The sequence below is a fragment of the Muntiacus reevesi genome, chromosome 13 (genome assembly GCF_963930625.1).
Source record: "Muntiacus reevesi chromosome 13, mMunRee1.1, whole genome shotgun sequence".
Classification (NCBI taxonomy): domain Eukaryota; kingdom Metazoa; phylum Chordata; class Mammalia; order Artiodactyla; family Cervidae; genus Muntiacus; species Muntiacus reevesi.
This window is the reverse complement of record NC_089261.1, coordinates 1,441,972-1,467,869: the sequence shown is the minus strand read 5'-3', so window position 1 is coordinate 1,467,869 and position 25,898 is coordinate 1,441,972. Positions and strand designations below refer to the sequence as shown.

Genomic DNA, 25,898 nt, shown 5'->3' with positions numbered 1-25,898 from the left:
CATTAACCGTTCTAAGTCTAGACAATTTCTTTGTCTTCCCATATCATTTTTACGGAGTTATATTTTTGTAGAAAAGTGTTCATGTTCTCAAAACCATTGGCGTAAAGTTGTTCACATAATTCTCTGGTGGTTTTTATTCATATAAATCTTTGTTCCTTTTTGCTTCTGAATAAATTTCCAATACATTCACTTGTTTGAAAGTTCAGGAAGCGCCTTCTCTACCCCAGCTCCCTTGCTGTAGTTCCTCTTCCCAACTGCAACTAAATACATTGAGTTTCTTGATAGTCTCCTAAAAAATTTTTATGAATATAAACAAAGATCCAAAATAACCTGTTTGGTTCTTTCAATTCTCTTTTTATATATACCATAAATGGTAGCCTACTATGGGCTTCTCTGATGGCCTACTATACATGATGATCTGCACCTTTGTTAAAAAAAAGAAATCGGAATAGCCACGATGGTTTAATAGCCTAGAGATAATTCTACATGTGTGTAGGACTTGAGTCACGGTCCTCATCCCCAGACAGCCTGGGTTTAAATCCTGGCTTCCTCACTTTCTAACCGTTTGTCTTCACATTTCAGTTTCTTAGTCTACAAAGTGGGAGCTGTTATGGGTTTGGGGGATTAAGTGGGATAATGCATGAAGGGAGCTTGGCATGATGCCCAGCAGCCAGCAAATGCCTGATGACTGTGAAGGGCATTCACGTTGCATCCATTTTGGCCTTTACAATTCAAACAGGTCTCAACATCATTTAGATCCTAACTCCAGCCCTGTAAGAACTTCACAGAGGACGAGACGCTCTAACATTAAAGACTAATTTAATATGTTAGACACTGTAATATAAAAGTACACAAAACAAGTGTATGACTCAATGAAATACAAAAAACCTGAAGGTCAGGAAAAAGAACTTGAGCTGTTTGCCACATCTCCCTTCTCCCTTGCCAACACTGCAACTTCCCCAAGGGTCACCACATTCTGACCTCTAACTCAGGATGAACATGGGCCGATTTTGAACTTTAAACAAGTGGAATTCTATCGTATTGATTTCCAAGGGCCGCGGTAACAAGTTACCACAACCTGAATGGCTTACAGCTACAGGAACATATCATCTCACAGTTCTGGAAGCGGCAAGTCCAACCCCTAGGCGTCAGCAACTCTGGGTCTCCTTGGAGGGCCCTTGTCTTTTCTGCCTCTGCCAGCTGCCTGCATTTCTTGATGCTCCTTTGCTTGTCACTGCTTCTTTCCAACCTCTGCCTCGGTCTATGGTCTTTGCTGTATTTGTGTGAAGCCTCCCTCTGATTCTTACATAAGGACACTCATGATGGTGTTTAGGGCCCAGCCAGATAATCCGGGATAAACCCCCCATCTCAGGATCCTTAACCTATCACATCTTCAAAGACCTTTCCAAATAGGCGAACATTTACAGATCCCAGGGAAGCACTGGATATCTTCAGGGGGCAGGATTCAGCCTATAGCAGGTATCCTTCTGTGTCACCCTCTTTCATTCAACGTTAAGTCTGCAAGCTGCATCCGTCTTGTTGCATGCATCTGTGGCATGCAAAATGAATATCACTACACTGTGTGAATTTACCATATGGTGGTTTATCTATTCTATTGATGGACATTTGGGTTGTCTCCAGTTGTGAGCTATTTGTGGAATGAAAACTGGGTTAAGCAAAAGAAAAACATTCCTGGTGTTGCCAATGGGAAGCTATATGTGTCTCTGGTACACACCCCTCTAGGTTATCTGATTCTGAATTCTGGGGGGCTCTGGGCCTTATGGGCTTCCCTGTGGCTCAGGTGGTAAAGAATCTGCCTGCAGTGCAGGAGATCTGGGTTTGATCCCCGAGTCTGGAAGATAACCCTGGAGAAGGGAATGGCTACCAAATCCAATATTCTTGCCTGGAGAATTCCATTGAGAGAGGAACCTGGAGGGCTACAGTCCTTGGGGTTGTAAAGAGTCAGACAGGACTGAGCCACTAACATTTTCTCACTTTTTCACTTCCTGGGCCTTATATTGTCTGAGTTCTTTTGCAATATAGTAGAAGATTGATAGCAATGCACATAATTCTTGTCCTGGAACAACCCTCCCCCACAGTGGAAAAACCAGTTTTGCCTCCAAGTTCATTTCAACATTTCTATTCTGTAAATGTGTCTGACCTTGGAGTTCTCCTTTCACCTGATGATAACATCTTGCTGCTTCCCTCACTTAATGAGTGAGTTCAGTAGACTCTGTGATATGTGTTTATTTTATATTTGTATATGAGTCACAATTTTACTTTTTAACATTAGGAATCAGATTCCCATGAACCTTCTGATACACAGCAAATTACTTTTCATGAGCCAAAACCACAAAGCTAGATTTTCTGCCGTTCAAATTTCAAAGTAAAAGGAGCTGCTGACATTTCCTGAGTAGCAACCCGGACTGCACACCTGTGCAGGGGATGGGTGGGCATGAAAGCTGACTTTGACCAGGTCCCCAGCCTCCAACAGCCTTCTCTGAATAGGCAGCTGTGTAACTTGGTCCCGAGTCGGGTGAGATGGGGCTCAGGTGTCCTGGAGGCATCAGCAGGATTCCAGGAGGAGATGGCATTTGAGGAGGATCTGAGGCAGAAAGCGCTTCCCCAACTAGACCTCGAACTTGGCTTCTGTATTGTGGACAGAAGCCGGTCACTGCAGCTTTGGGACCAGGAAATGACATGCGATGAGATCGTCTTCAGGAAGACTGGCCTTGTGGCGTGTGCAGGATGGGGAGGGAGACCCTCAGAGTCTGGAGACCTGGAGAGGCCGGGAGGCCTGGTGGGGTGCTGGGGTCAGAGGAGAGGTCACAGGCCTGAGGGGGGGGTGCACAGACCTGTCCAGACTTCACCCCAGTCTGTGGCTGGGCCTCACTGCTCCTCGCTCCCTCCTCCCTCTCAGCTGATCAGGAGTGGAGGGGGCAGAAAGAGCAGGCGATCTGGGCAGCTGCTGGCCAGGAGCAAGAGGTGTCCGGAACATCTGTCACCATGGGAGCCCCTCCCAGGGCCCAGCCTCCACCGCCCCCGACCACCAAGTGGCGGGATCTGGGGCGCTGTGATGACCAGCCTCAGAGGCGGGCATCGCCGCCTGGTCAGGCTCTGCTGGCCCTGCAGTTTTTGCTGAGATGGATGGAGCTCTGCAACCTGGAAACCCCCACCGCCCCCCCACCAAGCTCTGTGCCTCCAGTTCTAGTTTCCCGCTGACCAACTCGGCTCCCCCAGACGCCCACCCCCAACCCCACCCACCCTACTCGGGCCCAGCTGCTCCGTCTGCTCCACAGCTGGAGGAGCCAAACAGGGAGGACCCACAGGCCAAGTTTTCATCAGAAAACAGGTGTCCCCAGCAGTTAGCAGATCGTCAGCTCCTCGCACGCCAGGACAGCAAGCCCGGGATTCTGCTCGCGCCTCTCCAGGAGCCGGCGCTCTGCGTCCGGGGAAACACGCAGCTGTCAGCGGAGCCAAGAGGTGTCTGCAGACCGAGACGTGCTGCCCGGCCTCCGCAGCTGCTGTGTTGGCCCTGGAAGGAGCTCAGGTGCCAGGCGGCCACGCTCTGAAGCCTGGTGGGGAGGGACTGGGGGCAGTCCAGAGGAGACACAGGAGGGACAGCAACTCGGGACAAGGTGGCCACCCTTCCTCGTGGCCCACAGAGCTCAGAGGCCATGAAACCCTCTTAGGGACTTCCCTAGTGGTCCAGGGGGTAAGACTGCATGCTCCCAGCGCAAGGGGCCTGAGTTTGGTCCCTGCTCAGGGAACGAGATCCCCCACGCCACCGCAACGGAAGGTCCTCCACGTGGCAGTGAAGATATCCCATGTGCTCCCACTGAGACCCGGCGCAGCCAGAAAAAGAAAGAGGCCCCTTACTTCACAGTCAGGGAGACTGATGCCGGCAAGGAGGGGGCCTATGTAACAGCTCTGCTGGCCCCCAGACTTGAGCCCAGACTCCGGCCGGGACAGCTGAGTGAGCTCGAGCGTGGCTCTCAACCTCTCTGCACCTCCAGTTGTTTCTGAAGAATATCAGTCAGGGGTGTTGGAGAACTAGACAACAGGTCCCCACCTCAATAAGCAGCCCCTGCACACCGTGCCTTTCTGCACACGCGGTCACACGGCTAGTAAACAGTAACGGCTGAGGCCCTGGAGACAGACTGAGCATCCCGAGGACAGGGCCTGGCACACACCAGGGCTCCGGAAATGCTTCCTTTATGCTGGCAAAGCTGGAAACCTCAGCAGTGGCAACGGGACTGGAAAAGGTCAGTTTTCATTCCAATCCCAGAGAAAGGCAATGCCAAAGAATGCTCAAACTACCGCACAATTGCACTCATCTCACACGCTAGCATAATAATGCTTAAAATTCTCCAAGTCAGGCTTCAACAGCACATGAACCGAGAACTTTCAGATGTTCAAGCTGGATTTAGAAAAGGCAGACAAACTAGAGATCAAATTGCCAACATCTGCTGGATCATCGAAAAAGCAAGAGAGTTCCAGAAAAACATCTACTTTTGCTTTGCTGACTATGCCAAAACCTTTGACTGTGTGGATCAAAACAAACTGTGGAAAATTCTGAAAGAGATGGGAATACCAGACCAACTGACCTGGTCTTGAAAAACCTGTATGCAGGTCAAGAAGCAACAGTTAGAACTGGACATGGAACAACAGACTGATTCCAAATTGGGAAAGGAGTATGTCAAGGCTGTATATTGTCACCCTGCTTATTTAATTTATATGCAGAGTACATCATGAGAAACGCTGGACTGGAGGAAGCACAAGCTGGAATCAAGATTGCCGGGAGAAATATCAATAACCTCAGACATGCAGATGACACCACCCTTATGGCAGAAAGTGGAGAACTAAAGAGCCTCTTGATGAAGGTGAAAGAGGAGAGTGAAAAAGTTGGCTTAAAGCTCAACATTCAGAAAACTAAGATCATGGCATCTGGTCCCATCACTTCATGGCAAATAGATGGGGAAACAATGCAAACAGTGTCAGACTTTATTTTTCTGGGCTCCAAAATCACTACAGATGGTGACTGCAGCCATGAAATTAAAAGATGCTTGCTTGCTTCTTGGAAGAAAAGCTATGACCAACCTAGAGAACATATTAAAAAGCAGAGACATTACTTTACCAACAAAGGTTCATCTAGTCAAAGCTATGGTTTTTCCAGTAATCATGTATGGATGTGAGAGTTGGACTAAGCACCGAAGAATTGATGCTTTTGAACTATGGTGTTGGAGAAGATTCTTGAGAGTCTCTTGGACTGCAAGGAGATCCAACCAGTCCATCCTAAAGGGAATCAGCCCTGAATATTCATTGGAAGGACTGATGCTGAAGCTGAAAGTCCAATACCTTGGCCACCTGATGTGAATAAGTGACTCATTGGAAAAGACCCTGATGCTGGGAGGGATTGAGGGCAGGAGAAGAAGGGGACGGCAAAGGATGAGATGGTTGGATGGCATCACTGATGCGATGGACGTGAGTTTGAGTAAACTCTGGGAGATGGTGATGGACAGGGAGGCCTGGCGTGCTGCGGTCCATGGGGTCACAAAGAGTCGGACATGACTGAGCGACTGAACTGAGCTGACTGTCTCTCAGCTCTGGGTCCCTGTCCACAGAAAGCACTCACCCTGGTCCAGCCTCCTGGTTTCACCTCCACGAGGACCCCGACTGAGACTCCACTCATGTTCCTCCGCCTGCCTGTGGCCCTCTCCCGTGCCAAAGTGTCTGATTAAATCCCGATTTTACAGGTGAGGAGGGAACTCCCTGGCAGTCCAGTGGTTAGGACTGGGTGCATTCACTGCCGAGGGCCTGGGTTCAACTCCTGGTTGGGGAACTAAGATCCCATAAGCCACCGCGCGGCCAAAAAAAAAAAAAAAAAACCAAACCTGCTTTACAGGTGAGGAGAGTGAGGCCCAAGGACCTATGTGAGTGGCCCACGCCTTGGCCTGTGGGCCTGGGGCCCCTCCCTCAGCCGCCAGGGTCCCCCTTGCAAACTAGCCTCCCGAGAAGCCTACACAAAATTCTCCCCGTGAGGGTAGCTTTCACTCCAGGGAGACATCAAGCAAAGGGGTAAAGAGGGCGGGCCTGAGAGTACACCCGTTATCCCGTTTGCAACCCAAAGCAGGGCTCTGTGTAAACACGCCGCGTTTGCAGGATGGCCTGAAGGCAGTTCCGAGGAGTTCTGGAAAGTCCCGGAGGAAGGACCAGCCTGTTGAGAAAGCATAAGCCGCCCTGGGAGGCTCGTTTAACACTGGGTCAGCAGGGCTGCCTGTGGCAGCAAGAGTGGGAGTGGGTCAGAGACATCGGGCTGGGAGTGGCTGCTGGCCTGGCCTCGAGGGGCCCGGGGTTCCGGCCAGAAGCAGGCTGGCCTGGGCCTGGTGAGGAGTGGGCCTCCAGCCTGCTGGAGAAGGAGATGGACGGGCCACAGCTGGGAGGTCTCGGGGGTGGAGAGAGCCTCCGTTCTCCCTGCTCTCGGGGATTAGAGTGAGCTAGGAGGGTTTCTGGGGCAGGGGTGCCAAGCCGCGGAGGGCACCTCTGCAGACGGGGGCAGAGGCCCAGAAGCCAGCGGGCTGGGGGCCCAGGTGGGGAAGGGGACCTCTGTGTTCTCGGGGCCGTTTGTGGGCAGGAGGGGCTGGTGCCCAGAGCCCCCGGTCGGGGTGAGCAGCGGGGCTTGGCCATGAGGTTCACTGGCCTGGCCCGGACCGGGGGGTGGGGGTGGGCACTCCCCGCGCTCGGGGTGGTCACTCAACCACCGCGGGGCTCTGTGAGGGCCGTGAACCAGGAGCGGCACGGGGAAGACTCAGTCCCAGGCTTGGGTCCAGCCAGGGGTCAGAACCGCCAAAAGGCCACCGTCTGGCGGACCTGGGCGGCCGTGACAGTGAAGACCGCGGGCCAGGGGCTCACACGGCCGGCACGGATGTCTCACGGATCTGGAGCCCACGGTCAGAGTGCCATCCGGTTTGGTTCCTCCCCTGGCATCTCTTCCTGGCTTGCGGCTTCTCTCCATGTCCTCACGTGGCCTTTCCTCTGGGAGCAGCGGAAACACAGCTCTGGTCTCTCGCTCTCTTTTTGTATCCCCCCAGCCATGCCTCATGGCTTATGGGGTCTTAGTTCACCAACCAGGGACCGAAGTCGGGCCCTCGGCCCTGAAAGCGCCGAGGCCCAACCACGGGACTGCCAGACAACCGTCTCTCACCCTCTTCTTATGAAGCCATCAGGCCGTGGAGTCAGGGCTTCACGCCTGATCTCTGCTGGGGCTTGGGGATTCAGCACCTGCGGCTGGAACACGGCCCTGTCTATAACCACATGGAGCGTGGAGTCTGGATCTCCCGGAGTGCGGGGTTGGCGGGGGTCAGAGGCAGGGTTACACCAGGCGGCCTGCTGGGTGGACAGGCTCCTGCAGCCGCCGCCCACCGCCCACAAACCCCGGAGTCTCTTCCTGGCCGTCACCATCACCGTGTGAAAGCACCCTGCCTAGGGAGTGCCCTTCAGGGGTGCATTGCCTTAAGGGGGGCGGGGGGAACACAGACAGAAGTCAGGGGTCACAGCCTCACACCCTCCAGCCCCGGGGAGGCCCCAGGTCTGGGCTGGCCACCATCCAGGCACCGCCTTCCCCCGCCCGCCCTGGGGATAGGGGTGGGACTGCTCCCGTGTAGACCTCGCCCCTCAGGCCCCTTCCTTGGCCAGAATCCCATTTGAATCAACCCTTCTCGGCAACTGCGCTTCTCAGCTGGCGCTCCTGGTGAAAGAATCCACCTGCCAACGCAGGAGATGCAAGAGACATGAGTTCGATCCCTGGCCTGGGAAGAGGCCCTGGATGAGGACGTGGCAACCCACTCCAGCAGCCTTGCCTGGAGAATCCCCGTGGACAGAGGAGCCTGGCGGGCCGCAAGTCCACAGGGTCGCAGGGTTGGACATAACTGAAGAGAGTTAGCACGTAGGTAGAGCTTATCCCAGCAGCCCGGCTCCCCTCCACCAAGAAACCTGAAAATCCAAAGGGAGAGTTTCTGGCCAGGTCCACCACAGGAGAACGGAAGAGAGACCGAGCCCTCAGTGATCTGGCTGAACGGGCCCGAGAGGCCCCCGGAAGTTCTGTCCCGGGACACGTGGCCTGTGACGCGGGGGCACGCAGACGAGCAGCCTTGCCCCCCACCCGCCCCCAAGCAGCCCCCCTAGCAGCAGCCTCCCTTCCCAGCCTGGGCGCGGATCAGACGCAGCAGGGCCCCGCCTTCCACGGGACCGCTCCCATAGCTGCCTGCGGTCGCGCTCTGCGCGGCTCTCCCCGCCACCCGGGCGAGCAGGGTGACACAGGGTCCCCCCTCGGGTCTGACAGTGCCCTCCCTCACCCCGGGGTGACCCGCGGCCCCCAGCCTGCCCGCCGACCCAGGGCGGCCGCTCCGGGGGGCTGTCTGCCACCCCCTCGCTTTTCCTGTTTATCTGTTCAGAGCTGTTGGGGACAGCCCATCACTTGTTCCACCATGGAAATAATTCCTTTTAAGGCCACTGGGGCCTTCTTTTTTGGGGGGGGTGGGTGGTGGGGGGTATGCAGGCTCTTCTGAGGTCTTTACACAAATCCTGCGACTGGGGTACGTGCGAGACGCCAGGCCTCGGCTCCAGCCCAGCGGAGAGGCAGCCCGCCTGTGGGGGGCATGGAGACACCGCGTCCCCAGCCTGTCTCTGCTCCTCAAACAGCTGAGACGGCGGCGGTGGGGGGGGGGGTGCTCCATGCAAACTTCGTTTACCCACCTACCAAGCAAAGGATTGACTCCGAGGGTCTTTGGGGTCTAAGCCCTCAGACCCCACAGCCGCGAACGGTCCCGCTCCCTGGCCGTGCCTCTTGCCTGGGCCAGGCTGGACGAAGCCCCTGCTCTCAGCAACAATGGGGACCCGTCCACTTGTCCCCAAGTCAATTCCTCATGAGAGAGCTGCGTTGGAGCTTTTCTTTTTATTAAAGGTTTTCGAATAGGACCCAGAAGGCAGGGATAGAGAGATATAACTAGACTTTCGGGAAGATTCCCCTGGAGGAGGGAATGGCAAACCACTCCAGTATTCTTGCCTGGAGAATCTCACAGACAGAGGGGCCGGGCCTGGCGGCCGATAGTCCAGGGGGTCTGAGTCAGACATAACTGAGCGTGCGCGCGCACACACAGAACTGCCTTTCAGGGGCCAGATCCGAGGAGGGGGGCCCGCGGAAGCCTTTTCCTCGTCAGCAAGCGTCAGGAGGGCAGCAGCCCAGAGTCCATGCAGCTCTGCAAATGCCAACCCTTCCGCCTCAAGGAAGGCGCCCTGGAGGGACCCTGGGATAATGCTGGCAGACGTCAAGGATGGCAAGGCAGGTCCCCGTGGCTGTGGCCCCGTGTGTCCCCACCTGGCATGCCCATCTCCACGGGGGCACGGCTTCCCTGGACGCTGGGTGGCTTTTTCTGAAGGCAACGCTGGTGGCAGCTCAGGGGACCCATGCCCGGCAACCCAAAGGCTGGGCTCGCAAGCACCGGTGGGAACCATGGAGGCCAAGGGGCTCGTGCAGGGCTGGGCTGGGCGTGGCTGGACCCCACACCCACCCCGCACCGGGCCATGCCCATATCCCTGCAGCTGTTCACCCCAAACCCAACAGCCCCGCGCTTGGCGGAGAGGCGGCCTGTGGGCAAGTGGATGCCCCGGGCCGGGCCCGTCCCCAGCAGTGCCCACCTCCTCAGGGAGGCCTCCTGGATGCCCGCCTGCCCACTCCACCTGCTACTGCTTCCAGCCCCAATGCCCACCCCCAGCCCTGACCCGTCAGCCCCGTCGGGGGCGCTCCTGGAGCCTCTGGTCACGGCGTTTCTACGGCACCACCAGCATAGACGCAAGTCGTCTCAAGGAACTTTAATGAAAGTGTCAGCAGTCTCTCCCCCACACCGCGGCAGGAGAGACGGCTGAGCTGGAACTCAGACACGCGGCTGCCCAGAGACCCACCGCCAACCCCAGCGTGTGGCCAGGCTCGAGCTCCAGATGCAGGGCCCCGGGCGGCAAGGCGGCATTCGGCCGCTGAGCCTCGAGGAAGGTCACGTCCGGCCCCCAGCCGGTCACCCACCCGCCAGCTTCGCCGCCTGTCAGTGCCGGAGTTTCAGCCGAGCAACGGGATGCCTGGGGACCCAGAGCAACGGCCGCCACGGTGGGAAGAGCGAGCAGTCATCTTGCCACTCGACAGTGCACATCCCACGTCCAGAAAGAGCTCGCAGCGGGGAAGGAGGTGCGGCAGGGAGCCAGGATTGGCACAGATGCTGAGAGACAGCTTTCCAGTTTCATCATGGTGGACGCAGATCATGAAGGCTCCAGGGAACAGAAACCAGGCCAGAACTTTCCAGGCATAGCACACTCCCCCCAGGGCTGGACGGGATGGGAAGCCAGGCTAGAAAAGGTCGGGGGCCGGAGGCTGGGAGACCCACCAAGTCCAGAGAACATTAGGGGACAGAGGGCATCCCTGCCCCTGCCATCTGCTGCACCCTCATCCCCCAGAGGGACCAAGCTCTCCCCACAAGACCGAAGTACAGCTAAATAAATACAGTATGAGGACCTAAGACCTGCGAGTGGCTTCTTTTTCCATCCCCCGTGTCAGCAGGTCCGCGAGCAGCCAGGAGAGGGAGGGGCGGGTGACCCCCACGTGCCTGGAGCTCCTGCCCGTAGACGGGGAAGAGCCTCCCGCCCCGCCAGGGACACGGGACGGGCCGAGCAGTGCCCGGCGTGACCGGCTAATCGCGTGACAAGCGAACGCCTTTTCCTGAGTCGTGCCTCCACTTCCCTCCTCTGGTTCAGCAACATCCTCTCTTCCCGCAAGTCCCGCAAGTCCCGCCTGGAAGCTTTGCCTGTTTCTTTTCTCCTTGCCCCGCCCCTCCTTAGAAAGAAGCAGTACGATTCTTCACAGATGCGCGTCTTCAAAATACCTAGAGGTGTCCCCGGCTCTGTCTCCTCTAGGTCAGGCAGTCGGCAGGGTAACCAGCCACGTCCTGGCTTCAGCCCAGGGGCCTGGAGTGTGTGCGCAGGGGGGTCGGTCCCTCCAGCTGCTCCGGGGTGGGCGCCCCCACCCTCGGCCTGTTCCCAACCTCCCCCCAGTTCCGGGTGCCCAGGAGACTTCCGGAGCAGCTCCCGATGGAAAGAGGGCTGGCGCGCGGAGGAAGACGAGATGCCGCCGTGGACACCGCCTGTCCACAGAGTACATTCCAACATCTCAGTGGGTGTCTGAATCTTGTTAGGAAACAAAAAAAATTAGAGGCTATGTATAAAACTTAAAAATATTCAAGTATCAAAAAGCTATTCGGATCAAAGTTTAAAACAAGCTGTCGGCAAGCTGCCGCCGCCACCAAGAGAAGAAAACCTTTACAAGAGTCTGCGGGGCGCGTGCAGCGAGGGGGCGCGGCCGATCTGGGTGCCCGGGTTGGGGGGCGCGGGGCGTGATCGCGCGGACGGGAGGGCAGGGGGCAGACGGCCGGGTCGGAGGAGGCCGGCCTTCTGAGCCGACGAGGCGGGCGTGCGTCTGGACGGCGGGCGGGTTCGCCCTCCCCTGATGAGCGGCGGCGAGGTGCGCAGCCCCGGGCCCCCTCCCCTGGTGCCCGGCCCGGCACGGGACACAGGCCGGCGGGCGGCTGCCCGCGCGATGCGCGCGAGACGGGCGGAGACAAAGCAACGGAGGACGCAGCAGGAGGAAGGCCCGCGTCTGCCGCAGCCTTCTGCAGAGACAGAAGCCAGGAGGTGAACGGGGCCAGGCGCCACACGGCGTGGACTCCGCCCCTGCAGCCTGGTTACAAAGCAGGACTGGGGCGTTCAGATCTGGGAAATCCACACGCTCCCACCCGCACCGGACGGGGCCTGGCCCCGGCCCCCCACCCCGGGCATGAAGCGGCGGCGGCGTTTATTCAGGACGACGACTCAAGAGTCAGGGAGTCCGCTCCTGCCTGCTCCCTCCTCCCCGAGATGCGCCATCTCATCTCGACAGGTGATCCAGTGGAAATCTTTCAACTCGCTAAGTTACAATTCCAAAAACCACTCCCTTCGCCTGGTCCCGCCCAGGCCCACGACTTGCGCGACGCGCTGGCTCGGGGCGCCCTCTGGTGGTGGCGTGGACACAGTCTGAGGCCAGCTTGGGCCCTCGGCGGCGGGCCGGGACTGCCCCGGCCGCTTCTGCCAGAGGTCGCTGCCTCTTGGCAGCAGCGTGGGCCGGGTCTGGGGGGCCCTGTGACTCCTCCAGGAGGCTCAGCTCCCGCTCTGTGGCTGCATGGCCCGTGTCCCTGGCAGGGCCCTGGGCCATCCTCTGCTCTCTCGGGGCGGGCCGGGGCCTCTAGACTTCGGTGGAGAAGAGCACGCTCTGCCTCCTGCTGTCCGGGGCGGGGATGGCCTCCAGCTGCAGGAAGTACAGCAGCACTTGGACCTGCCGGGCGGAGCGGGAGGGGACGGCGGCTCAGAGACGGGAGCCCCCCGACCCCGCAGAACCCAGGGCCCTCTGGGGACAGCAAGGCCCTCACAGCAGAGGCCTGGGCCCCCTCCCCCCGCCCCCGGATCGGTCCTGGAGCCCTAGCCAAGAGCAGAGGGCGGAGCCGCGGCCCACCTCGTGGCCCTGTCCCCAGACCTCGGCCACCTCCCCTGCACGGCTCGCTGGGAACCCCTGGCAGGACGCAGGGGAGCCGGGCCAGGTAGGCAAGCCGTGGGACATGCCGCATACCTGGGACATGACCTCCAGGGACCAGCTGTCGGTCATGGAGAGGGCCTGGCTGGGGTTGGCGGGCAGCTTGTTCTCCTTCTCCGAGGGCCGGAGCAGCGTGGGGCCAAACACCGTGGCGAGGTTGTGCAGGGACATTTTATTCACCGTCTCCTTTTCCGCCACCCTGTCAGGGGGGGGGGCGGTGGGGAAACTGCTGTGACGCCGCCTTAGGAATGGGGGCGTGGAGGTGGGTGGGGACCCAGGCCACCCCGGGAGGGCGAGCGGGAGGGCTCCCCTGCTGACCCACGCCGGCTCTTCCCGGTCGGAACGCAGAGGGCTGGAGGCCCGCAGGGACACCCGAGCCCATGGCTGGCCAGGGCGCAGGGGGACGGGGGTGGTGGTGCGCCAGTACCCGGGGGGGCACCCACAGATGGGGGGAGCACTACAGAGGGAAGCCCCGGGAGCCGGGGACTCGGACGGGAGCAGGGGACCCACCGGGGCCCTGAGCAGCCCAGAGGAGGGGGGCTACCTTTTCAGGTGGTCCAGGAGGAAGAGGAAGGTGAGCAGGTTGGCCTCTGGGAGCGACAGCAGCAGGTTTAGCATGCAGCTCTCCTTCGCCACGGGGTCTGAGAGCGCTGCAGGGGGGTGGAGGGCGGTTACTTCTCACAGTGACCACCCCGGGCTGGAAGGCGCCCCCAGGGCCCGGGCCAGTCACGGTCCTGCCTCCCACGCTGGCCCCCCAGTGAGGGCCCTGGGGTGGGAACCTGGCCACCCTGGACACCTTATCTGACCCTCAGAGGGGTCGAGGGCACCACACGGGCCAGCGGTGGGCCACAGCTACCCTCCTGGCCCCCTCGGCCCTTCCCACCTGCTCAGGGGAAGTGGAGGCCACAGACCCCCGTCACACAAGCCTTTGCACCTGGGTGGTGGTGGGTGGGGGCAGGTCCTCAGCTGAGCGGCCCTGGCGGGGCTTGGGTGCGGAGGCTGCAGTCGCCCCGAGTGCCAGCGCCCCCCACCCTCCGGGTGGGCCGGGGGTCAGGGTGTACTCGAAAGCCCTGACTGATGGGCCAGGGTCTGGGGCCGCTGAAGAGGACAGCAGCCTCCGGACCCCATACTGGCAGCTGCAGTCCACAGTGGCAGCCCCCCATCTCGGCGACCGTGAGGAACAGGCACAGCGGTCAGCCCGTGGAGGCCTCCCGGGACGGCTAGGTTCCCAGTCCCCCGCCACTCGCAGAGTTTGTGCTGAAACTTGGGTTTCCCTCCAATCAAAGGCTGACAGGAGGGGGGACGGGAGATGCCCCGTGCTCACCGATGCCCTCGGCGAAGTTGGGGTAGAACTCGTCAGTGAAGAGGGGCTCCGGCAGCTCACGGAAGTAGAGCTTCAGCGTCCCAGCGATGGCGTTCACGTCCATCTCACTCATCATCACCGACACGTCCTTGTTGTCTGGGGAAGGGCGCAGAAGTGGAGCGGAGCCCTCCACGACCCCGAGTCGGCTCTGCCCTCTGAGCCCCAGCCGGGCCCCGTGGGTCACCTGAAGGCAGCTTAACTACAGCGGCGGTGTCCCCCCGCCCCGCGCCACACCGGCCAGGGCTCCAGGCCCCCCGCGGCTGGAGAGACAACGATCTTAGACAACCCTGGGGTCTCCCAGCCTCATCTGGCAATCGGGGCGGTTCCATCAGCTTCATGGCACCAGACTCGCTGACCCCTGGGCTTGGCACCTCTCTCACACCCACCCCCGGGGGGGCGGCAAGCTGAGTCCCCAAGGGGTAGAGCCGGGGGGCGCCCCACGGAAGCCCCTGGTCCGACTTGGCAAGCGCCATGCGTGCGTGGTCAGCATGGGTTAGGAACCGCCTTCTGCGAACCTCCCTCCCCAGCGGTGCACGCACCGCACCCACCCTTCCCTCCGGCCCGGCTGCTGAGACACTCACTGACGTCAAAGGCCGCCTTCAGGGCCTGGATGTCCGTGGCCACTCCGGACACGCGGTAGATGCCCACCTCCTCCATGCCCCGGCGCTCGATCTCCTCGACGCACTGGCGCACGATGTAGGGCACCTTGGACCGCTCCCTCCTGCGGGGGTGGGTGGGGGAGGGGCGGTGCCTCAGCCTCGGCAGCCCCGCCCCCTCGCCTCTGGGCGCGCTGTGTCCCCCCCGGGCTCTGCGGTCTCACGATCATCACTGCCTCCGTCTCATCAGGGTCTTTCCAACAGTCCGGGTGGGCCGGACACCCTCCGAGCACACCCACCCTGGAGGCGCCTTTCTGAGCGAGGTCCGATACCGGAGGTCAGTCCGGAGCTCCCAGGGCCCTGGGTTGACGGGAGACTGACTGCAAGGGTCCTGGGAAGCGGTCTGGTCTCCGAGTCGGGTGGGGGAAAGGGGACCCCTCCAGGCCTCAGGCAGAGGGGAGCCCGGCGCCCGGCAGGCAGCGGGGCCAGAGGATCAAGTCCACAGGGCCACCTGGCCCCCGTGCTCAGCTCGGATTCCTGTGACACTACCCTTCTCTCTTCCACGTCCTAACAGGGGACAGTTCCAGCTCCTGCAGGCAGGACGCCAGAGTAAGAACTTTTCAGCTCTTCAGAGTAAGAACTCTGGAGGGTCGGTTCAGTCTAGTTTAGCAACTGGATCCGGGACGCAGCAGAACCCTGTTCCCAGCCCCTCTCACGAGTGGTGCTCGTTTGGGGGTCCCTGCTCCCACCCAGAGCTGCCCAGAGGAGCTGGGGGGACGGCTGGGGTGTAGCCGGGGGCCAGGCTGTAGCCAGGTGTCCCGCCTGACCACCACTGAGGTCAGGGCCAGGCCAGGCTCCAAACCGGGGAAAGTGGATTCTGGAGGAAGCAGCTGTGTCCTCAGACCCGCCCTGAACCTGCACACAAGCGACTCCTGACTGACCATGGCGGGGGCGGGGGCGAGGGGAGGCAGGACAGGAGCTCGGATCCTGACAAACTCCAAGTGAGGGAAGGGAGCCCTGGTGAGCCCGGCTCCGGGGGCGGGACACCCCTGAGCTGCTGGGGACTGGTCTGTGGTCAGCACGGGAGGCAGCCACGCACAGAGTGCGTGCCAGGGGCGCGCCGGGGACCTGCGGGGGGTCCCCGCGCAACGACCGTGCCCACACGGGGTCCATCCTGCAGAGACACCCAGGGAGGGGGCGCCCTCCGCCCTCGGGGACGAGAGACGGGAGCCCTGCCCCCCGCCACTCACTTGGTGACCACGGCGATCTTGACTCCGAAGACGCCCGTCTGTTTTCGGGAAGGCATCCTCTTCAAGCTGAACTCCCTGCTGGTGAACTTGATTGATAGCTTCACTTCAATCTGCAGGGGAGGGCAGGGGGCACGACCCTCTCAGCCTCCTGGTCCTCAGAGCCTGCTCCCAGGGCCCCGGATCTCAGGCTAAGGTCCAGGTCGGGGGCGGGCTCTGGTCCAACTCAGCGGCAGCTGAGAACAGCCAGGGCTGTCTGAGGACCCGCTTCTGCACAGCCTCCCCCACGGCCCCGAGGCTTCTGTTTCTCATTTAATCCTGATTAAAAAGAACCGCTAGACTCCATGTTGCGTGGCAGCCTGCATGGGAGGGCAGTTTGGCGGAGAATGGATCTATGTATCCATATGTGTATCCACCAGCTCAATGGACATGAGTTTGAGCAAACTCCGGGAGCTGGTGACGGACAGGCAGGCCTGGCGTGCTGCGGTCCATGGAGTCGCAAAGAGTCGGACACAAGACTGAGCAACTGAACTGGACTGGACATACCATGCGTATGTGTGTGGCTGAGTCCCTTCTACGTTCACCTGAAACTGTCACATTGTCAACTGGCTATATCCCAACACAAAATAAAAACCTAAAAAAAACAGGCCACTAGAGAAAATGTAGAGAATAATGTAACAAAAAGCCACGAATCACCTATCAAATGTCAGCACGGCGTCCTACATGCTAACCCGCTTCAGTCCTGTCTGACGCTGTGTGACCCCAGGGACCGGAGCCCGCCAGGCTCCTCTGCCCATGGGGTTCTCCAGGCAAGGACACAGGAGGCTGCCACGCCCTCCTCCAGGTTTGTCCTACATGCCCAGAGCTTTTCTGGTGAGTGGCAGTGCTTTTTCTTAAGGTCTCAATTCTTACGGGGCACTGAAGTCTAATCAGGGGTCTCAGTCTCTATGGGCAGACCCCAGGGTCCAGGCCCCCTCCGTCCCCGTGATGACCCTGGACCCTGCTCTGAGGAGGGACGCCCAGTGCCTGGTGGGTGACCCGCACTCCAGCCGCCAGTCTCTGGCCCGCGTGGCCTTGGGCCCGCACGCTGTGGTTCCGCCCCGCTGGGCCTCTGCCTTCTCCAGCCCCGAGGGTCTCAGAAGGGACTGGAACCACCCCACCCTCTGCAGGAAGCAGAAGCCAGCACAGCGCTGGATGGCACGCACCCCATTCATGGCGATGACCGTCCGCTGCCAGTCTCTGTCCTGCAGGGTCTGGGGGTCCAGCTGAAAGCAAGGGGTCATGGTTACCTGGTGCCCTGGGCTTCCAAGCAGAGGCCGGGCCAGGCAGCAAGCCCAAGCCCACGACTCCCCCACGTCCAAGCGGAATCAGCAGCAGGCCTCGGCCGGTACCTCTTTCCATGGGCCAAGCGGGGTCCAAACGGAGGACCCGCTAGAAAAGTCCTGGAGCCTCAGAGCCCTCCCGCCCCCAGACCCTCGCTGCCTGCATCCCAGGCTCAGCTGGGGGCCGAGTCAGCGAGCACTCAGGCCCTGCACCCTGCTCCCCAGGGAACCCTCCCTTCCCAGGGGCGCTCACACCCGCCCTGGCAGCCCCGGGGGCGGGGGGCTGTCCTGCTCCCCCAACCCCAGCACCACAGGGGGTTCACGCAGCTCAGAGACTGACCAATCGTGTAGTCGAAACTTTGGGAAGCCTGATTTCAACAGCATCTTCGGGGGTGGGGGATGTGTCATCTAAGAGCTGGGGACCCTTAGTGTGCCCCTCTGGCGTGGAGGCCCGCGCAGGCGGGGTCTTTAACCCAGGCCAGGCCCACCCACGGCGGGGCCTCCCCCTCCTGGGAGGTTCTCGGGCCACACTCCGGGGCCGTGGGGACCCCGGCCTGAGGGGCAGGTGTGCAAGCAGACAGCCGGCACAGACCACTGCCCCGTGGGGCTTCCTGGCGCCCAGCTGCAGTCACAGCTCCTCGGGGGCGCCTGTGGGCGGGGGCGGGGGGGACGCAGGGCCCTCGAAGCTCCGGGGCCAGTGGAGCTCCCGGCTTCCGACCAGGCCAGGTGTGGCGGGAGCGGGAGGCTCCCAGGTCCTGACCGCCCAGGAAGCAAGGGCGCAGGCTCAGTGCCCCCAGCTCCCAAGGGAAGGGACAGGGTCCCACCACTGGTGGCAGTTTCATCATTTTAATTAAAAACAAAAAGCTTCTCTAGCCACGCTGTGTAGCGTTTGGATCTTAGTTCCTTGCTCAGGATCGAAGCCTTGCCCTCTGCAGTGGAAGCGTGGCGTCTGAGCCACTGGGCCACCAGGGGCGTCCCCCACGGGCAGCTTTAAAAGGGGAGATAGAGCAGCAGGAAGAGAGCCTTTCTGGTTCCCTCCAGAGGCTGGTAACCCCTGGGCCTTTCTCTCCGTCCCTCCCCTTCCAGAACTGAGACCAGCACAGCCAGCAGGGGGACAGGGTTGGGGGACAGAGCCCAGCCCCTGCCCGCCCCAGGGGCCCCGGCCGCCCCGCAGGCCCACCTTGCCCTTGTGCACGAGGCTTCGGATGTAGGTCCATAGGGCGGTGCTGCAAACACACACGTGCTCCTCCCCCGAGGCCGCCCGGCTGCGGCCCGCCAGGCCGGGGTGGAGGTGCCGCAGGAGGGTCTGCAGGGCGGCCGTGCCCGGCGTCTCCCGCATCCTCGGCCCTGCTGCCCGAGGGGCTGGCGGCGGGGCAGCCGCGCGGTGGACGGGACAGCGGCCAGGCAGCAGCATCATCGGGCGGGAGTGTGCTGGGCTCGGGCCCCGCCGCCTTTTGACCCGGCTTCTCAGGAAGCCCCGCCTCTGCAGGCTCGCCCGGGTTCTTCGCTTTGTTTGTGTGGGAAAAACACCCCCACCAGCGGCCCGCGTCAGTTACGGGAACCCCGATGCATCACGCTTTCCCTCCAGAGCCCAGAAAAGCCAAGCTTCCTTCGAAAGTGGCCGGTTTCCTGCCGGGCAGTTTGGAGACGCTGAGTAATCCGTGTCTGCCGGCCAGGCTGCCGCACGGCTGGACCTGCCCCCCACTTCCAGGTCCTGCGAGAGCCACAGCCACGGCCCCACCATCCCTGCCGGGGCCGGACTTGGGTGGAAGAACACCCTGCAACCCCCGGAACCGACCGCCCGGCCAAGGGACCGGGGGGCTCAGGGCCGCCGACCCCCCACCCCCACCTGCCCGCCCTCCTGCCCCGGGGGTGGGGGGAGACCGTCCACAGGCTGGCCCGGCTCCAACAAACAGAGCGGGCGGAAGCCACGCGAGGAGGGCGCGCCAGGGGCAAGGCCGCGGCCAGACTCCGTCCACAAACACTGCTGGAGGCTGGCGCTCCGCCTGGGCTATCACAGCACAGAGGAGTAAACAAGCGGGACGGGCTGGGAACGGAGCACGCGGGGTGGGGGGAGGACCAGGAAAGAGCGAGCGCCTTTGGGAAAGCCACGACGGGGCTGGGCGGGCGGGAGGTCTGTGTCTTCATTCGCCTCCCCCAGGGCTGGGCACGGGGCACCCCCAGCGAACAAGGGGGGATGGCAGGCCTGGTGGACAGTTGCCTCGAGCTCTGCCTGGAAGGCAGGGGCGGCCTGGCAGTCAGGGATGGACGGCCTGATGGACACACTCAGAGCATCCTCTTGTCCACCCCGCCCGGGAGGCGGCAGAACCAATACAGGGCAGGCGGCTCCCTCCTCACCCGCCTCCTTGGAGACTGTGGTTTCCTCCGGGAAGCAGTCAGTGCCCAGGACGGGCCAGTGGGGCCTCGCCGGCCCTCCAGACCAGCCCCATGTGTCTCATGCTGCTCCCTGGAGTGGTCCCCTAAGAGGGGACCAGAGACACCCCCGCCCCCCGAGAGGGGACACTGCCCTCCAGCCTCTGTCTCACTAGTGCGTTCCTGGAGCTCTGACCTCTGCGTCCTTAACTCCTTCCTGCCCTCCCCTGGCCCCAACCCACCCAAGGCCCAGAGGACAGCTCTGATCAAAAGGACACGAGAGGGGACCTCCCCGGGCGGTCCCGTGGTTGAGAATCTGCCTGGCGAGGCAGGGGTCGCGGGTTCAAGCCCAGGGGCTTGCCGAGGACGCTGAGAAACAGGGCCCCTCGGGCACCTCCATGGGGACGTGAACTACTGCAGCCTCGCAGGAAGGGCCAGCAGCTCAGAGCCAACCGTGGCTGCCTGACCCAGCGATTCCCCCCACGGCGCTCCACACAGGGAGGAGGGAAGCGTCTGTGAACACGCCGACCGTGACGGGTTCACGTGGCGTGAACTGGAAGCAACCCAGGTGTCCACCCGCCAGAGAACAGACAGATAAGCAAAACGTGGTGCGTGCACACACGGGTGAGACACGGTCCAGCCGAAAAAGGGAATGCGGTGAGCGCACGGTGACGCGGGTGACCCCCAGAGACACTCTGCCAAGTGGGGGAAGCCAGTCACGGAAGCCGCGTCACAGAGCGCGAGGCTGTTTACACGAAACACGCAGGGTGAGCAATTGTCGAGTCAATACGTCGTGACTGACGCTCTGCGACCCCATGGGCTGTATCCTGCCAGGCTCCTCTGTCCATGGGATTCTCCAGACAGGGGTACTGGAGTGGGTTGCCATGCCCTTCTCCAAGGGATCGTCCCAACCCAGGGATCGAACCTGCATCTCTGCACGGCAGGTGGGTTCTTTAGATGGAGCACATTCATACACAAAAAGCGGATCAGCCTGGGCCTGGAGGTGGGAACAGGGAAACTGCTTTGAGAGGATGGAAATATTCTCAAACACGACTGTTGTTAACGGTCGTAAAACTGTAAATTACTAAGATCACTGGCTTATCTTCCTGGTGACTCAGACAGTAAACAATCTGCCGGCAATGCAGGAGACGTAGGAGGGTTTGATCCCTGGTTTGGGAAGATCCCCTGGAGGAGGGCATGGCAACCCACTCCAGCATTCTTGCCTGGAGAATCCCATGGACAGAGGAGCCTGGCGGGCTGCAGTCCCTGGGGTCACAAAGAGCCAGACACAACTGAGTGACTAACACCTTCACGTTTCACTGACTTCTCTACTTGAAAGGGATGCGGTGGATGTCGGTCAATGAAAAAAAGATGCGGGGTCCCAAACGGGACCACAAGTAGAGCAAGGAGGGCCTGGGCCGCTCTGCACCACTCCCCACGGCGGCAGAGACTTCTGGACGAGGGAGGGGAGAGGACTCGGGTGGGGGGGAAGGTGTAGCCACCCCCTCCCCCACACAGGACCTGCGGGGCCACACGCCCCTCGCAGGCGGCCCAGCTGGGAGAGCACCTGGAATTGCTGGGAAAGCCCCAGTTTAGGCAGGCTGGGCCCGGGAATCACAGACAGCCTCCCCGAGGGGCACCCCCCAGAGAAACGTGTCCACGGGGGAGGGGGGAGGCGGCCTGGCTGGGGTCCCGGGCTGTCGTCAGCATGACCAGCCTCCCCTGACCGCCTTCCTTCCTCCTCCTGCTGAGGATCCAGACTCATAAACAAGCCTGGCCGCCCCCAGCCTGAGTCACAGACCCCCTCCTGGCCCTCCGGGATGTCCCCGGGACTGACGACGGCTCTGAGTCACCCCAGGTCCCAGGAGGGGCAGCGGGGCTGGGGGACCCGAGTCTGCAGGCTCCTCTGACCTGTTTCCCAGCTACAGACAAGCCCTCATTCTTCTGTGCTCCGCAATCTGCGTTTCCACAAGCTGAAGGGTTGGGGCAACCCTGCATTGCCAGATGCCTGCTGGCACTTCTCAGTAATGAAGTCTTTTTTTTTTTATTAAGGCACTTAAACTGCTTTTTTAGGTGTGACGCTATCGCACACTCTGACCTCAGTACAGTGTCAACATCCCCTTCACAGGCACTGGGAAACCAAAAACTTCACATGACCTGCTTCACGGCAGCACCTCTGAGGTATGCCTGCAGGTCTTGTCCCCAGGAGATCGGTTTCAGCAAGAACCCTGCTAAGTCAGTTAAGCAAAAATCCCCTGCCCTACAGACTTCCCTGGTGGTCCGCTGGTTAAGAGTCTGCCCTGCAGTGCGGGGGGTCGTGGGTTCAATCCCTGGTCAGAGAACTAAGATCCCCAGGGGCCACAACACAAAGTCCGAGCCCTGCAATGAAAGATGTTACGTGCCGCAACTAAGACCTGATGCAGCTGGATAAATAAAGGGTAAATATTTAAGAAAAAAAAAAAATCCCCACCCTCAGTATTTAACCATCCTCAGCTTGTGACCACGCTATTCGTCCCCGCCTTCCCTGGTGACGTCCGCATCACCCGGGCCTGTCTCCCGCAAGAATCCCACTAGACCAGCGCAGACAGAAACCCCCCCCAAGTCCCGCTGTTATCTGATTACTACCATTCTCTCCCTGGTGGTTCAGACGGTAAAGAATCTGCCTGCAACGCAGGAGACCCTGGTTCGATCTCTCTTTCCAGAGAGAGAACCTGACTCCGTAAAGGAGGAAGACGAGTATTCCCTTTCTTGTCTGAGCCTCCCGGTTACCCAGCAGCAGTGCTTGGAGGCCCCGGCTCAGACCCCAGCGCCCCCGGGACCCCATCTGCAGGAGGACGCAGATGATGTCAAGTCCAAGGTTGGAGGAACCAGAGTCGAGAATAGGCATCGGGCGCCCAGTCTGCCAGCTCACCGTGGGCTGGGCGAGGTGTGGGCAGAGCGGGGTGTCGGGACAGACGCCGGGGCCACGGCAGGTGCAGGAGGGAACGGGGGGCGGGGGACAAAGGAGGCCAGTCGTCCTCGAGCGCGGAGGCAATGACCGAGGACCCGAACGGTGACCAGCGCCAGGCAGGTGCCTGAACACCGCCGCGCTCGGAGGCGTCCGGCTCAGGATGCCCACAGAACAGCCCCGTCTGGGCAACGCCCCGGTGTCCATCAAGAACAGACAGAGGCAGCCTCCCCCGGAGCTCAGGGGTGAAGAATCCGCCTGCCAGGCTGGGAGACACGGGTTTGATCCCTGGTCCGAGAAGACTCCACTTGCTGCGGAGAAACGTGTTCCACGCTAGCTGCTCACAACTACTGAGCTTGTGCTCTAGAGCCTGGGGTGGGGGGGGCCACAACCACTGAAGACGCCACACCTAGAGTCCGCGCTGCTCCGAGACTCGGGAAGCCGCGGCGGTGGAAGTCCGCGCCCTGCACCCGGAGCGGAGCCCCTGCTCGCTGCAACTAGAGAGGAGCCCGCGCTGCAACGGAGACCCAGCGCGGAAAACAGTACGAACATATATATAATACTAATAAAGTAAGTTTTTTTTTAAGTAACCGCTTAAAATGAAAAAATAAGACAAAAACAGGGCGGTCAGCAGTGAGGTTGGAATCCCTGGGATTCCACAGAGTCACAGCCACCCTGGGCTGCCCCGGCCGAGGGGAGCTCAGCCCCAGGCGCCGTCAGCCTCCTGTCCTTGGGTCTCAGCTCAGCCAGGACTGCGCCCCCCACACCCGTCGCCATTGCCCTGTGGTGCTGGCTGGCAGGTGGCGGAGGGCGGCAGAGACAGGTGATCGGAGGGGCACCCTGGCTCTCAGACCTGGTCCCAAGGGACAGGGGTCCCTGGAGGCCCCGAGCCAGCCAGTTCCCTCAGCAGCTTCTCCGGCACCCTGCCCCTCCTGGGAAGCCAGCCAGCCAGCCGTGGCAGGGCCAGGCGAGGACTCCCCAGGGTCGTGGGGTGTGAGTTGCCCTCTCTGCCTGGAGGGTTTTCACGTCCTGCACCTGGGAAGGGATGGGGGGCCCCCTGGGGAGCCCTGTCCTCTGTGGCCCCCTCTCATATCCAGCCACTCCCCCAGGAGGCCTCACTGTGGGGGGGGTTCCCGGGGCATCGGGGGAGCAGTCAGGGCCAACCTCCAGGGCAGGGCAGGCAGGAGCCCCCTTAGCTGGGTCCGGTCAGCTGCCCCGTAAGGAGAGGGTGCGGGGGCTTCCTCCTGGGGTGCAGGGCCTGCAGCTGAGGCTGTGAGAAGCACAAGGCGGGTGTGTCCGTGAGAGCCAGAGCACACGTCCCATGCTTGGAAGGTTGAGGGCCCCGGAGGGCTTGGACCTGGGGACCCCTCGCCAGTGCAGGCCCGGAAGCGGGCTCTACACGCCAGAGAGGGGGCGCCAGGCTCCAATTAATTTCCAATTAGAAGCGGCTCCTGACTGCCAAGGGCAACCCTGCAGGGCGCCACCTCGGGCTCTCCAGAGGCCAGGGAGGCACAAGGCCTCCTGGAAAAACAGGCAGAGCTGGAATTCCCACGGGGACAAGACGCTGAGTGACAGGCAGGCAGGGGCGGAAAAGGACCCACGACGGCGCCAGCCCGGGTCTCCCACGGCGGACGATTCCCACTGTTTCCCCAACTCCCCCTCGGCATCCCCAGGCATCAAGCGGGGAAGAGCACGGGGCACCCGGAGACGGGGTGCGCGGGTCCGGGGCGGGGGATCCCCCGGAGCCCACGGGGAGCGGAGGGGCTGCCTCACCTGCACCTGGCCTTTGCCCACGATCCGGTCCGCGCTCTCCCCGCCGTCCTCCTTGGCGAGCCTGGTCTTGTGGTAGCACTTCTCGTAGCACAGGATCCTCAGGGTCTGCGAGCCCTCCAGCTCGATCTCAAACTCCTGCGCCCCAGAGAGGGGAGGAAAGCCCGGGTTACTGGCGGGCCCCGCAGAGGGGTGCTCAGAGCTGCCAGCCGAAGGGGCCCCTGAACCGCGCAGCCCTTCCCACACAGACAGCTCCCCCGAGGCCCCGCGGCGAGACCCTCCCCACTGTTGCTCGCGATGCAGACCCTCGGGAGCCGCTGACCCATGAACATCACACCGCCAGTCTGGGAGCTTCCGGAAGCTCTGGGCACCTCTCACGCCTAACCCAAGCTCCTGGAGCCAGCATCTCTCACAGGATGGTCCCCCAACCACCTGCACCAGGGGCCCGGGGAGGAGGGGTGGCGCTGGTTACAAACGCAGACCCGCTGTGGGCTCTGGGGGGGTGTGTCTCTGGAGGCCCACTGATCATGACCAGCGCCCACCCAGGTGGGTGCACGTGGGGGGCCAGGGTTGGGGGACACGGGAGTGCTCTCTCCTTTCGGCTCAGCTCTGCTGCGGACCTCAAGCTCCCCCGAGGACGGTCTATTTGGGAAAACAAAAACATCGACCCAGGCGAGGCGAGAGAGGGACCCGGGAAGAGAGGTTCTCCTGCAGGCTCTCAGCATGTCTGCTGCGGGGTGCATGGGGCCTGCTTCCTCCTCCGTCACCCCCATGACACCTCGGGAACTCCAGCGTTTCCCACCAGGGTTTTCACCAGCTTGCGTTCTTGGTGGGGAAATGGGGGTCAGGGGGTCGGGAGAGCAGGTATTTCTGAGCCTGAATGGGGGCCGGTGGGGACGGTGCGTGTGTCAGGAACCCGCAAGAACCTAGATGGTCCACACGTGCAACCAGGGTGACGGGCTGCCCTGAAGGCCCTCAGCCCAAGCTCGGTCTCTGCAGCCCCCTCGGCAGCGTCCAGAACCTGGCGTGCGCTGCCTCTGCGGGGTCATGCCCTCCTGGATGGGTCCGCCTGGCTCGGACACCCCCCGCCCAGCCCCATCCTTAATCGCGGGGCAGCCCTTAGCACAGGTGCCTGGAGTTCTAAGGACCAGGTAGGTCCGTTGGCTCCCCAGACCCTCGGCCCGAGGGCGGCGTGTGGCACATCTAACAATCATGAAAGTGATGCTGAGAAAAGAGACCAGGGTCCTCTCCAAACCTGCGAGGCACCCCCCTCAGCCCCCGCCCCAGGAGCAGAACCCCGGCTTCCGGGCACCAAGAGTGTCACGGCACCCAAGGCTCATTCCAGTTTCCGAGCAAAAACACCATGGAAACCTCCCACATAAACACTCAGCAACAAGGGCCTTAATGGTAAGAAGCCCTTCAAAGCTCTTTTTCCAGACGCTCTGCCAGCAAAACAAGTGTCTCTGTCACTGGCGGAGCGGGGGGTGTGTGCAGGCGAATTCTCAGGAACACGGAGATAAAATCTCCTGGCCCGCCTGCTCCCCCGGGAGATTCCGGGAACGCTGCTGGCACGGAGGCCGGCGGGGAAGCCCTCGGGAGACACACCCCACGGACGC

The 25,898-nt window shown here is 61.3% G+C and overlaps 1 protein-coding gene across 2 annotated transcripts in view; it reads right to left on the bottom strand.

The window, feature by feature from the left end:
* Positions 1-8,880: 8,880 nt before the first annotated feature.
* Positions 8,881-25,898, bottom strand: part of BCR (BCR activator of RhoGEF and GTPase) — an 88,039-nt gene continuing 71,021 nt past the window's right edge. The window contains exons 16-23 of one of the 2 annotated variants that reach the window (XM_065903668.1): positions 24,286-24,420; positions 17,076-17,135; positions 15,874-15,983; positions 14,609-14,748; positions 13,989-14,123; positions 13,209-13,314; positions 12,701-12,863; positions 8,881-12,409 (exon numbers count right to left, since the gene is read on the bottom strand). In XM_065903668.1, coding sequence (XP_065759740.1) covers positions 12,320-12,409; positions 12,701-12,863; positions 13,209-13,314; positions 13,989-14,123; positions 14,609-14,748; positions 15,874-15,983; positions 17,076-17,135; positions 24,286-24,420 — 939 coding nt within the window. In that variant the 3' untranslated portion in view covers positions 8,881-12,319. The remainder of the gene's footprint in view (positions 12,410-12,700; positions 12,864-13,208; positions 13,315-13,988; positions 14,124-14,608; positions 14,749-15,873; positions 15,984-17,075; positions 17,136-24,285; positions 24,421-25,898) is intronic. The other variant, XM_065903669.1, reaches the window with a different exon arrangement.